The sequence below is a fragment of the Ailuropoda melanoleuca genome, chromosome 1 (assembly GCF_002007445.2).
Source record: "Ailuropoda melanoleuca isolate Jingjing chromosome 1, ASM200744v2, whole genome shotgun sequence".
Classification (NCBI taxonomy): domain Eukaryota; kingdom Metazoa; phylum Chordata; class Mammalia; order Carnivora; family Ursidae; genus Ailuropoda; species Ailuropoda melanoleuca.
This window is the reverse complement of record NC_048218.1, coordinates 126,048,325-126,061,808: the sequence shown is the minus strand read 5'-3', so window position 1 is coordinate 126,061,808 and position 13,484 is coordinate 126,048,325. Positions and strand designations below refer to the sequence as shown.

The 13,484-nt window shown below is 49.9% G+C and overlaps 1 protein-coding gene across 5 annotated transcripts in view; it reads right to left on the bottom strand.

The window, feature by feature from the left end:
• LOC117803391 overlaps positions 1-11,462 on the bottom strand; it is a 36,692-nt gene extending 25,230 nt beyond the window's left edge. For 4 of the 5 annotated variants that reach the window (XR_004627219.1, XR_004627224.1, XR_004627220.1 and 1 more), the window contains exons 1-2: positions 11,309-11,462; positions 4,270-4,409 (exon numbers count right to left, since the gene is read on the bottom strand). Coding sequence is in view for 1 of the 5 variants with exons in the window: in XM_034666601.1 (XP_034522492.1) it covers positions 4,270-4,409; positions 5,844-6,053 (350 nt within the window). In the remaining 4 variants the exon portion in view is untranslated. Of the gene's footprint in view, positions 1-4,269; positions 4,410-5,843; positions 6,438-11,308 lie in introns of those variants that run through there. The other variant, XM_034666601.1, reaches the window with a different exon arrangement.
• Between the last annotated feature and the right edge of the window lie 2,022 nt (positions 11,463-13,484).

Genomic DNA, 13,484 nt, shown 5'->3' with positions numbered 1-13,484 from the left:
TGTTTATGAGCCCATTAAGGATGATTAAAAGGAGAGCACCGAGCAGCTGTTCCCCCTTCTCCAGTGATGACAGGGCAAGGGGGAATTGGGCTTCTCGGCCAGAAGAGATTTAAGTCAGACACAGGGAGGGACTTCCTGAAAGCTGGGGTCTGTTCGAGGGGCTCAGTTTCTTCCCCGGTGATGGGCACGAAGAGCCGCTTGGCTTCCAAGCCCCACGATGGGAGCCCGGAGGAAGCCAAGACAGGGGGGCAGGAGCGGCACGAGGCAAGACGTTCTTTGGCCAAGAGAAAATCTGCTTTTTCCTTTGCATATTTAGCTCCTGGGTGAGAGGAAAGCAGAAGTCTGAGGTCCAGGGCTGAGGCCATTTGTTTTCTAACATTTACCAGGTTTGGGGGAAAAAAACTTATCTGAATAAAAGAAAACCAGGGAGTGCTATGGATCTTGTGAAAAATTTCTCACATTTCCCTTTCAAGGCCTTAAACACATATGGACTTCTGCAGCTAATGTTGAGTTGCCTGCCTCTGAGTCATAAAATTGGGGCAGAGACGTTCAGGGATTAGACCACAGAGGGACCCATAATTGTTGAGGGATTTGAAACCACGTGGTGAATTCCGGAGTTCAAGCTCTCCGTGGCGCTCCGTAGGAAGCGTGAACAGAAATCAGGCAGGGACACTCACTCCTCAGAGCCCTCTTTCGCATCTGTACTTCTATCATTTGCCTTTTTTTATGTAATGTGCTTTGTGATGGCTGAGAAAACCAAAGCGACAAAATGAGTGAATATTGAAAACGATCCCTATTGAAACGTGGCGTTTCTCATTTCAAACTTAATGTGCATGTTTGTAACTCCCATTCATTCAGTAAATATTTATGGAGCATCTACTGTGTGCCAGGTGTTGATTCAGGAGTAAACACAGCTGCCCCACATCCCTGCCCTTGAGGGGCTTACATTCCATCTGCCACGGCTGACCTTAGCCTGCTGATAAGCGCCCCCCAAAGATTCTGCTGCCTGTACCATCCTGGACTATTCGTTTCTTGGTTCCTCGAGTGTGTGTGTTTATGATTTATTTATTTGAGCGACAGACAGAGAGAGCGAGATTGTGGGAGCAGGAGGACGGGCAGAGGGAGAGCGAAAGAGAGAATCCCAAGCAGACTCCACGCTGAGCACCGAGCCTGACGCAGGGCTCGATCTCACAACCCTGAGATCATGCCCTGAGCTGAAACCAAGGGTCAGGATGCTTAACTGACTGAGCCACCCAGGCGCCCCCGGCCTTGAGGGTTCGGTCTGAAAGATAAATTAACTCAAACCTTTCTGGAAGAACAGGTAACTCAGAACTATTTAAATATTTCTGTAAAAGACTTCAAGGGGAGCCCTTGTCAGAAAATAATTAAGATGTGTGAATAGGGGGCCCCAGCCGTGGGCTGTCAGGCCAGCATACATGTCCGAATGGCAGCGCTGAGCCAGGTGGGACTTTGTGCGTGGAAAATGGAAGTATCCCGGGGCCAAACATAGGAGGGGTGGGGGGATGGGCAGAGACTCAGACCCCCGACTTTCCTGTGTGTCACCTGTTTTGGGGGTGAGAGGCGGCTTCTGCTCTCAAAGGGAATAAATAATCCAACTGAGAAGATCACCAACTCCTTAAACAGACAAGCAGCTACCACACGGGTACGTTGTGGGGACTGAATGAGTCTCACCGGCGGTCCGTGCTAGAGAAAGCAGGGGTGGCCCCAGCAGTCTCCGAGGATAATGCAGGACCTAGAACCCGTGGGACCTTAAAGGTAGAGAGGAGTTCAAAGTGGGAGAGAAGAGAAACTCCGAGCAAAGGCGAAAGCACTCAGAATCCCGGCCTTCGATCCATGTTCAGCCGCCGCGTGTGCTGTGTAACCTGAGTAACCACAGCCCCACCAGACCCTCCCGGTGTGCAGCGAGCGCTCAGCGAACATTCGCACACTGGGACTGAATTCTGCACGCTTGCTCTGGGCTTGCTCCCCAAGCCACGCGGCAGAGCCATGGCGTTTCTGACGAGATCCGGACAAACACTAGGAGAGTCAACAGCAAACAGCCACCGTGTGCCTGCGAGGCACCAGATGCTATTTCAGGCTCTGGGGATAGAGCAGTAAATAAAACAGTGTTCTTACTGTGTATATCCTCGTGAAGGACGAGAGACTGAATATACACACGAACAACGCTCGGACCGTAGATAAAAACAGAACTCTGACCCACCACCTGCAGGAAACCAAGGCCTGATCCACAAGGAGCCGCCCAGGAGGCCCGCCTTGTGTAAGTCAGGCTCGCCGGAAGCCAGGTCGCTCTCTTTAGTCCCAGTCTAGGACGGTGAGCGATAACTTCTGTAACAAGCTGCCCGGAATGACCAGGGCCTGATGAATTACTGGAGCGTCCCTAACTTGATGTCCACTTCCAACTGAGGACCAACCACAGAAAGCCAAGTGTCACTCCCCACCAATCACAGAAGATGCGCCCCCTCCAGTGAGCCCGCTTACAGCCTCCCCACGCCGGCAGCCTCCCCACGCCAGCAGCCTTGGGTCAGACCATACCTGAAGCCCTCCCTTTGTTCCACCTAAAGCTTTCCCGCTCCTCTGCCTGCCTTTGAGTCTCTACTAGAATTCGAGTGGCCTGGCGGACTCCCTTGCTGGAGTGAGCTATGAACGAGTCGTAGCTTTTGCTCTTCTCATAGGGTTGGTCTTCGTTTATTTCCACAGGAATGATAGACGAATGGATTCTACACATTACATATGTGTATCTGTAGATACATAATCCACATGGATATGCATGAAGTGTTGATGGTGGCAAATGCCACTGAGAAGAATGAACAGGGTCAGGGTTACGGAGGGAGGGTACGGCCATGTGAACGAGGGTGCTCAAGGAGCGCCCTCACGGTAAGTAAGGTGAGAAGCAGGGGCTGCAAGTGGGGAAAGAGCCACGCAGGGAGCTGGGAAGAGCCTCCAGGCTGGAAATACAAAGGCAGGGGCAAGTCGAGGATCAGTAAGAACAACAGGGTGATGAGCATAAAGACTGGAGGTGACTGCAGAGGGGTGTTTTTGGGGGAGGGAGCATGTATCCGTGGGGACAGGCTGGGAATGTGTGTCTGTGGGCGTGTATGGGGAGGGGTCGGGGGATCGTATAATCGTCACGTAGGGCTTTGTGGACGCTAGTAAGGACTTTGGTTCTTACTCCAAGTATGATGGGAGCCCTTGCAGGGTTTTGAGGGGTGATACCATTTATGTTTTAAAAGCATCTCTCTTGGGGGTGCCTGGGTGGCATAGTTTGTTAAGCAGCGGACTCTTGGTTTCGGCTCAGGTGGTGATCTCTGGGCCATGGGATTGAGCCCCGAGGTGGGCTCTGGGGGAGTATCTGCTTGTCCCTCTCCCTCCCCCTCCCAGCTAAAATCAATCAATCAATCAATCAATCAATCAATCCTTGAAAAAAAAAGGCATCTCTCTGCTGATTTGAGAATAGACGTTGGGGGGGCAGGGAACAGGGCTGGAAGTAGACCAATGAAGTGGCTATTGGATTAATCCAGATATGAATGTCAGTAGCTTGGTCCAGGGTGGCAGAGGTGGGGGATGGTGGGTATAAGGAAACTTCCTGAACGAGTGTCTCAGATAGGAAGGAAGTTCTGAGTTCTCTCAGGCCCTATTCCATATTAGAGAAAAGGGCCACAGCAGGGGTTAGTGGAAACTACCAGCTATTTCAGAGAACACTGAACAGTTCCTCCCAAATGCGACTGCCCCCATGCCTCGTCTGTGACATCTGTCACTACCAGGGGATGGTGGTCATGTGTGTGTTGGGGAAGTAAAGAGAACCCCTCAGCGTTTCTGCTGCATTGAACTTCCTGTCAATATTCCAAACAGGCTTGGAGGAAACAGGAAACATACATAGATTTTCTAGGTCTGGAGTCGGTGCCCTGCCACGGGAGAGGTTACAGGCACCTCATTCAGCCCAAGCACTGCATTAGGTTTGCTCCCAGTCTAAAAAGTACAGTAGTCCCCTCATCCATGGGGGGTACATTCCAAGACACCCCGCCCAGTGGATGACTGAAATGGCAGATAGTACCAAACGTTATTTGTACTATATTTTTTCCTATACATCCATAAAGTGTATGATGAAGTTTAATTTATAAAAGAGGCATAGTTGGAGATTACTAACCATAAGTAATAATAAAACAGGACAATTATATCAATATGCACATCAATAAAAATTAGGTGAATGTGGTCTCTCTCTCTCAAAATATCGTATTGTCCTGTACTCACCCTTCTCCTTGTGATGACGAGAGATGATGAGGTGAATGGCATGGGCACTGTGACATTGAGGTACCACCGACCTTCTGGCAACATGCCAGAAGGAGGATCATTGCTTCTGGACCGTAGTCAACCGCAGGTAATGAAAATCTCTGAAAGCGAAATCACAGATAAGGTTTGACCACTGTCTAGTTCGGATTAAACACCTTTCCCCAGGAGACCTGAGTTGTAGGGAAAAAATGTTCCCTGGGACTCCCCCAAGGGTCTAAGCTCTTAGGAAACCTGTCTGCTTAGAGGGGAAAAAGGCAGATGAGTGTGTCCAGGAAAACTGAAGCCTTATGATCAGATCTGGGGAGACAGTCCTACCTTAAAATGGTATTTCCTACTGTCCCCATGAGCACAAACTGTAATTATCAGTCCTGATTTGGGGGTTGGAAAACATGATCCTTGTAAATCTTAAGACCAAGGCAAAGCACGCTTAGGAGCTTTTTTCTTCCTATGTGGTTCCTGCTGGGTGGGGCTGGCCCAGTGCTAGGAGGCGAGCCTGCTGCTGCCCCCACGCTGAGCCCCAGCGTCCCCACAGCACTTTGATTTCTGTGGTGTTGAGAAAATGCGGAGGCAGCCCTAGCCCCTTCAGAGCCAGGCAGGGCTGAGGGAGGGAAGCTGGTTAATCTGATTTATAGGCAAGGCTATCTAGCCCTCCCCACACTGCCCATCTCGTTTCTCCTTCCACAGTAAGAGCACACTCCAGCTGGCATGTGAAACTGTCCCTTTTTTTTTTCAGTAACCATTTTATTATTCATATTGTGATTTAATTCATATCCCATAAAATTCAGTGGGTTTTTAGTATATTCACAAAGCGGTATGACCACCAGCACTACCTAATTCTAAAATAGTTTCATCTCCCTCCAAATAAACCCCAATCCCATACACGGTCATTCCCCATCCCCAGGCCCTGGTACCTACGAATCCATCTGTCTCTATGGATTTGCCTATTCTGGACGTTCCACGGAAATAGAATCCTAGAGTATTTGTCCTTTTGTGTCTTGGCTTATTTCATTGGACATAACGTTACCAAGATCCGTTTCGGCTGCAGCAGACACTGCACTTCTTTCCCAGCCGTGGCCGAGGGACGTTCTCCCGGGTGAGCACATGGCGCTGTGCTTATCCATTCATCAGCTGCTGGATCGAGCTGTGTGCACCTCGCCGCTATTATGAATGATGCTGCAATGAACTTTCACGTGCAAGTTCTTTTGCAGGCCTAGGTTCTAATTGCTCTTGGACTGTCTCTACGAGTGGACTTGCTGGGTCATGTGGTAATTCTGTCTTTCTGAGAAACTGCCAGAGTGTTCCAAAGGGGCTGTACCATTTTGCCTTCTCAGCACCAAGGCATGAGGGTTTTCCAAATTTGTCAAAGAAAGGGAGGCACCCTCAGTCTAGGCCATGGTGTGGGGCATTCGGCCCTTCCCAGGTTCTGTGGCAGGAGGAGTCTAGGGGAGGTCTGGAGTGCGGGTCGACCTCACCGAGCTTCTCCGTGGAGGCTTCCTCTGCACCCCCGGGGGGTCTGCAGCTATCTCTCTACCAACCTCAGGATGCGACCGTGTGTCTAAGATGTGCTGGGCACTGCTTTGCGGATGGTCCCGTCCCCTGCATTTTACAGATGAGAAAGCTGAGGGCTGGAGAGATGAGGGGACTTGCCCAGAGGTCACAGAACCAGGACAGGAACCTGGGGGCTCCTGGAGGTGCCTGCTCCGAGGCTGAGTGGGAAGAGTTCGGTGATGCCCCTTGATTTGCATTCCGGTGGGGAAAGGTGTCAGATGACTGAACGCTCTGGTGGATCCTGTGACCGAATAACTCTTTTCCTTGAAAGTCCAAGGCTTCTTTTGGCTGCAGAAATCAAGCCGTCACAGGTACAGTGTCAACAGCAGCTTCTGGACCAGGACATACGCCCCCAGAGTGTCTGTCCTCTTCTGCCTGCCTTGGGTTGGGATCTGAAATGGCCACTGGCCTCCCAGAGTCCTGCCAAGCTCAGAGCACTCGGCGTTGGGCGGCATAAAAGGCAGTCTATTCTTTCCTCCGTTCTGTACACATTCCCGACCTGTCTGCGGCTCAACGAGACAGGCTCATCTTGGCTCTGAGTATTCCAGGGCCTTCCAAAGACAGTCAATCAAGATCTGGGTCACTCAGAATGAGCCCCTCTTCCAAAGGCGGATGGATGGGGCTGCAGTTACTAATCTGGACCAGCAGGGGCTCTTTTTACCATTTAGCTTCTTCCTCCCAGTAGTCTAGAAATGCCTGCGGTAAAAGACCCGGCTCTGCCTTCTTTCCACCTTCCCCCAAGTTCTCCAGGGTGTGTAGCCTCAGGGCCTGCAGAGCTGCCACAGGGCACCCACAGTCGGGATTCTGCCGTGTGGTCACCCACAAAACCCCACAGCAGCAGTGTGGTAGCTGGAGGCCAGGGAGCGGTGTACCAAACCTTCGGGAGAGGGGAGGGAGGGCCGGCTCGGCCCACAAGTAGCCTTTTCCCAGAAGGCCCCAGGACCTCGATCAGGGCATTTTGCCAAGCAAGCTACTGCTATTGACCAAGACAGCTCCCAGCTGGGCTCAGAACAACTTCATCACCGTTGACATGAGTAGAAAGGGTTAGAATCAGCCGCAGTGCTTGGCATCTCTGACCAAGTGCCCCCAGATTTTGTTTCCTTAACACACCATCTTACCACGGGCTCAGGAGAACGAGGGCCTAAGTTCTGTACCTTTGGGTGAGTGTGTGCTAACGCGTCTGCGTAAGTGTCCATGCAATAATAATTAAAATCACTTTGCATTTATAGAATGCTTGCAGTGTGCAAGATCCCATGGGGCCCTTTGTACTTATAATTTTATTTAATGGATGCATCTGGAGGTACTAATTTACCTCTGAAGAATGGAAACTCAGAAAGCTCTCACAGCTAAGTAAGGCCAGAGGTCTCATGGTTTAGCAAGTGGCAGGGGGAAGTGGGGGGTCTGAAAGCATGGGTGGCTTCCAACCCCTTTACACCAGGACTAGGGTCCGGAACTCACAATAAGATACCTTTGCCTCTTGTTGCTCCCATTCCAACACTGCCTTAATTTTGTGGCTGCTTTGGAGAAAGGGGGCAAGGCCAGGGGTAAAATCAAAAGGGGAAGGGGAAGGTGGAATGTGAGCATGGAATTTGCAAGCTAGTTGATGTGGGAGCTGGTGTGCATGCCTTGAAATTCACCAGGACAAGGCTTCTAGCATGAGGCCCTTTGCACAGAGCCCCTGAGGGCTCATTAGTGTCACTGGGCACGGGGAGAGAAAGATAAAAAGAGGAGTGAAGAGGCAGAAAGGGAGGGGGAGAGCCAGGCCGAGGCCAGGGTTGTTCACAGGAAGAACGAGGAAGGAGTGGCACTGTAGCTGGTGGTCCAAAGACCCTTGCCAGTGGGCCCCAGCCTGGAGGGCTGGGAGAGCAAGCACAGTCTTCATGTTCTCAAGCAGGGCCAACAAAGGGCAGCTGAATCACAGGATTTCTCAAGAAATAAAAATTCCTAGCACACCCCTGGGGCCTCGCGGAGGAAAACTGACAACGTGTTGATTGAAAACAGACCAAGCTCAAGTGTGCCCGCGGCGTGAGGCCCGGCTCTCGCGGGTTCCCAGCGACACCTAGCGGTCCTCATGGGCACCTGCCGCCTCCGTGGGAACGGCCAGGCCTCTGGTCGGAGGAGTATTTGGGGTCTAGAGCAAACATTTCCCCTTTTCACTTGCTCTCAAAGCCCGTATTTTGCTTTGTGGAACATTTCAATACTCTGAGGGGAGTTCCACACATCGCCAAGGTGGAGGGCCTGTTATGTATATACAACTGATTGCACTGGCTGGATTTTCTGAGGTGGTCATTATTTGCTCCAAGTTTATACTTTTCATTTATTATAAAATTAAATATATTTAATGGTGAGAACTTTGAAAGACTTTTACACAAAGGAATGATCTGATCAGAGACATTTCTTTGTTAAACTCCGTGTTTGGAAAGCATAATGACTATACTCCTATATTATTATTATTATTATTATTTTCTTTTTTAATTTTAGACAGGAGAGAGAAGGGTCCAGGGGCAGAAACAGAGGGAGGGAGAGAGAGAATCTTTTTTTTTTTTTTAAAGATTTTATTTATTTATTTGACAGAGATAGAGACAGCCAGCGAGAGAGGGAACACAAGGCAGGGGGAGTGGGAGAGGAAGAAGCAGGCTCATAGCGGAAGAGCCTGGTGGGGCTCGATCCCATAATGCCGGGATCACGCCCTGAGCTGAAGGCAGATGCTTAACTGCTGTGCCACCCAGGCGCCCCAAAGGAGAGAGAGAATCTTAAGCAGACTCCACGCCCAGGGCAGACCCCGACTCAGGGCTTGATCTCAGAACCCTGAGATCGTGACCTGAGCCAAAATCAAGAGTCAGACGCTCAGCTGACAGAGCCAACCAGGTGCCCCTATGTGCCTGTATTATTAAGTCAAAGACCTCAGCTTCTGAAGTGACCCTGATCAATAAGTCTGTAAAAATGAAAATCATGCCTCTCTTTCTGGATAATCATGCTTGAACATTTTCATTCTCATCCTTGCCTCACGTTGCTGCAGTTAAGCTTTCTGAAATACTTGTCTGAAGGCTCCCTAGAGGCCGCGTACATCCAGGGTTAGTACAATAGTACAATGCCTGGCACATAGTTGATACTCAAAATCTATATATTTTTTTAAGTTTAATTAAGTAATCTCCACGCCTGATGTGGGGCTCGAACTCACAACCCTGAGATCAAGAGTCACTTGCTCCACCAACTGAGCCAGTCAGAGGCCCCTCAAAAATCTACTTCTTAATTGCATCACTTGAGCTCCTAAGAGCAGTGGGGAGCCACAGGAAGGAGATCAGATAACCCAGTCCCCTGGGAAGTGCTGCTGTAGGACATTTATCACATGGGGAAGGCCTTGCCAGGGAGCCCCCGCCTGGCAACCCGCTTCTTACCAATGGCTGGGGATGGTCTGTGGTGAAACAGTGGCCCAGTGTGGCGTTCGTAGAGCTCTGGAACAAGGCCTGTTAAATGTCTGCGGGCTGGCACTCCCGGGAAGGCTCCGCGTGGCCATGCTTTGCAGGCACCTTCAAAAGCCCCACTGAAGACCCCCTCTTGAAGAAGAAATCTCAGCTTTAGCGATGCAATCTGGCTGGGAAGGAAACACTCCCCCAAGCTAAATTTTCTCCAAATTGCACTGGCCAAACTGATTGCGTTAACGGCCTTCCATTGGTTGCAAAGATCAGAGACTCACAGATTTATTGGCAGGACACGTGCGGAAATAAAGAGTCTTGGCCCCGTGACTTGATCTCTCCGGAACCCAGAAGACATAGAAGCCCCAACTGTTTGAAGTGTGGCCTCGTGGATGTGGGTCATATTGGTGCCAGCCCGGCATCATCTGAACAGCCTTTCTAAGTTAGGAAAGTAGGCCGTGTTACAGGCATTACTTCACCGGGGTGGAGATCAGAACCCAGTTTCCCAGGCTCACTCTGCAGCTAGGACACGGGCTCTGCCAACTGGGCGTAGCAACACGAAATTTCAATCAGGAAGAATGAAGACCGAGGAAGCCGCTGCGGCACGGGCTTGCGTCTTGGCGACGAGCGCGGCAGGGGACGTGCAGCCCCTGGAGGCAGCGGGGACAGAGACGCTGCCAGGAGCCTGAGACAGGGGTGGTGGGCTCGAGCCTGTGCCCGGACGAGTGGGCAGTGGGGTATTGTTCGTGGCAGAGCCTCAAGCCCCATTCTCTGACTCTGCTGGAGATTCTGGGAGCCACTAATATCCTTTAACACATATTTTTTTCTGTTAAACAAACCAGAGTGGATTCTTTTTGTAGGTAAGAACCTAATAAACCCGTTATTAATAAACCCAAAATATTGTTTATCTTCCCTCACGGAGCTGGGAACAGAAAGTCACTGAGCATTGGCTATAGGAGGTTAACGTCAGGAGTTCAAGGTTCATGACTCCGGAGAGACTGAGCTCAGCCATTTTGTTTGGGGCTAAGGTGGCATCTGTTGTCACTGCCTGTTCAACACCCATCCCTCCAGCAACAACCGTTTTCTGTAGTAGGCTCTGTGGTCCGGTAGGATGACGTCATTCCCTAGCGCTGGAGCTGGACACGTGATCCAACCCAGGCCAATCAGAGCGCTGCTTTTCCCTGGTCCCAGTGATTGGTTCAGAAATCAATCCATGTCCCAAGGTGGACCACTGAGAGCTGTCTATGGGACGTGGGTAATACTTCTAGGAATTACTCTTTGCCTACTGAGGCTGCTCAGCGGGAAGGAGGGAAGCATGAAGCATGAAGCCAATGTTGATCACCTTGTCAAGTGTGGGAAGAGCCTACCAACCAAAGCAGAGAGCCAACAGGAGGAAAGCGGAGTAAGAGAGAAGGGGTAACTCCTAATTTTGCACATGTGGATCCAGGACTAAAGTCAGTTCTGTCTTTACGTTTTTCAATTATATGAGCCATCTAGTTCCTTCAAAAGTTCATCTGAGTTGAGTTTCTGTCACTTGAAACCAAAAGAGCCCTAATACAGTGGTGCACGTTCAAATACTAGAATTTTTGGCAAGTCGTTAAAGGAATTAAATCCCATCCCCAATTATCACCCCATTCATTTGGTTATTCTTCAAGCCTTCAGATGTATTTTATTTGAGGATAAGTATTATGGCCCCAACTGCTGTCTTCTATACTCACAGGACCAAACTTGCACAACTGTGCAAAACACAACTCCATTGCACACTTTGTCATTATGCCCCAGCTCTTCCCTCCAAAGCACCCACTTGGGGTTCTCCATTCTGCCTGAAGCGCTCCTCTCAACATTCTGTCTGACAAACACTGTTTAACAATATACATCTTCAGTTGCAACAAAAGGTACATCCTCCACCTTGTGCACAATGTGGTCGCCACCTGTGAGGGTACATTGCCAGCCCATGCGTGGAGACATCTGTGTTTAGAACTGGTCCTGGTGCTCCCCGGCATCAGGGTGACTTGGTGACTGCACTCCTCACTCACCTCTTCTAAGTGTTCCTTCATGATTCTTGTCCTGCTACCAGCCAGCTCATTTTCTCTTTATTTCCAAAATCAATTCCCTAAGAGAGAAAGATATAATTTCATTGATCTACTTGCTAATTCTAACTCTCATTTGGGTAGGGTCAGTTGACATGGGCTTCATCAAACAATACCAGCCAGTTCCCCATGGGTGGCACGTCTTGGGCAAGGCATTCACTCCTGTTCAATCACACTTGGCGAAGAGAGGGTCACGTGGTAAAAACACCCAAACATTGGATCAGGAACAGCTGGGGACAATTCCCTCCTTGGGGGCTACAACTGGGACAGTTTTTCTTAGCCCGGAATCATGGGTATGATAGCTTCCATGATCGATGTGTCTGGTACCTTCTCCTATCCTAAACTCGTGATGGTGATTGGAGTGGGGATGTTCCTAATAATTGTCAGGGGTTGGCTGCACTTTGGACACCTCTGTTCTCCCTGCATCACACTTACTGGCTATCTCTGTGAACGTTATCCATTTTTATTTTCCTATAAGCCAAAGGCTGCCTGGGCTCATGCTCTTTGTGGGACTCTGCGGAGAGAAGGATTACTGAGCACCATTTTAATACTCCTTTTTCCTGACACAGAGCACCCAGCTGCCACCTGGTTTATTCTGTAGTGTTGTGTCAACCCTCTAAATGCCAACTCCGGAGCCTCCAGCTACAAGCCTAAGTGCTTTCAAAAAACCAGGAGGGGGGCACCTGGCTGGCTCAGTTGGTGGAGCAGTGGAACGTGTGATTGTTGATCTCAGGGCTGTAAGTTCAAGCCCCAGATTGGGTGTAGAGAGTCCTTAAAAATAAAATCTTTAAAAAACAACAACAACAACAACAAAGACACACAGAAAACTATAAAATAGGAGGTTCATACTTGGGAAACCTCAGACCAGCCATGCATATGGCGTATTGGAAGCTCTGCCATTATCCCGCCATGATTTTGTCAATCACCAGAATGCCTCCCTTCTTGATAGAATAACATAACCACCACGGTTGGGAGTGGGAGACAATCTGGTGAGGAGGTCCCTATTTCACCTAGCACAGTTCAGCTGGAGCATTAAACTGGGAAAGCCACCTCTCTGCCCGGACTGACTTCTTCGCAGGCCTAAAAAGCTGTCCCTAAGGTCTAATTCCTCCTCAAAGGCTCCTAGAATCCTAGAGATATGACTTCTCAAAACTCAGTAGCTCATTTCTCCAAAGCTGCCAGGTCTTTGTTCGAGTTTTATTTATTTAAACCACCAAGTTCTGGTGACTCTTTTCTCTTTGCTGCCAAACAGTGTCTCAAGTCAGAACATGATCTCTGGTCACATGAAGGCCACCAAGCTGACCTGTCCCTACTCTGGGGAAGGCATAGTAGAGTGTCGACTCTGATGGTAGATACACTGGGGGTCAAATACTGGTGCTTTGTGACCTTGAGTAAAGTTATTTAACATCTTTGTGCTTCCATTTCGATGATGGTGATGATGGCGATGACCATAGCGGCACCAGCCTGCCCCGTAGTGGGGTGTATATATTAAACAAGATCATGTACATAATAAGCAGCAAAAATTCAGTTTTTTCTAGCTAGGTGGGGTTTCCTTGGGGAGCATCAGCCCTTTTTCCTAGAGACCTTGCTGGGGCTTGTGGACGTGGGAGCCCCTTCAGGTGAAGGTGACAGAAACATCATAGCTGGGTGCCATGGGATCCTCCTCCTGGCTCAGTTCCTCCTGTCTCTCCAAGGACCTCAGGCCAAACATCACTGGTTCCAGAGAAGATGACCAAGACAATGGCCAACTTGGAACATGCGAGTCTGGACTTGGGCCATTCACCGAGTGGAAAGTGTGCTAAGCATTGAGTGACCCACCACTCTTCAGTTGGGGGTTTTCTTTTAGTGCATAGTGCTTGCTGCTGGATGTCACTGGGCATTCAGTATAGTATGGACTGGGGGAGGACCCCCCACCACCTGGTCTGTGACTGTCACCGGGCTCCGAGAAAGTATTTCAACAGAACAGGCCCCAAGTCCAGTCTCTGAGAAACCGAATCTGGGCTCAGCCAGGCTTTTGTTAAATCTCTGATCTAAGAAGCTGGAAAATCCATTAAGAATAGTATCTGCGAGGTGACGGCCCAGGCAGATCCAGGGCTTACAGACTCACCAACATCAGAAGAGC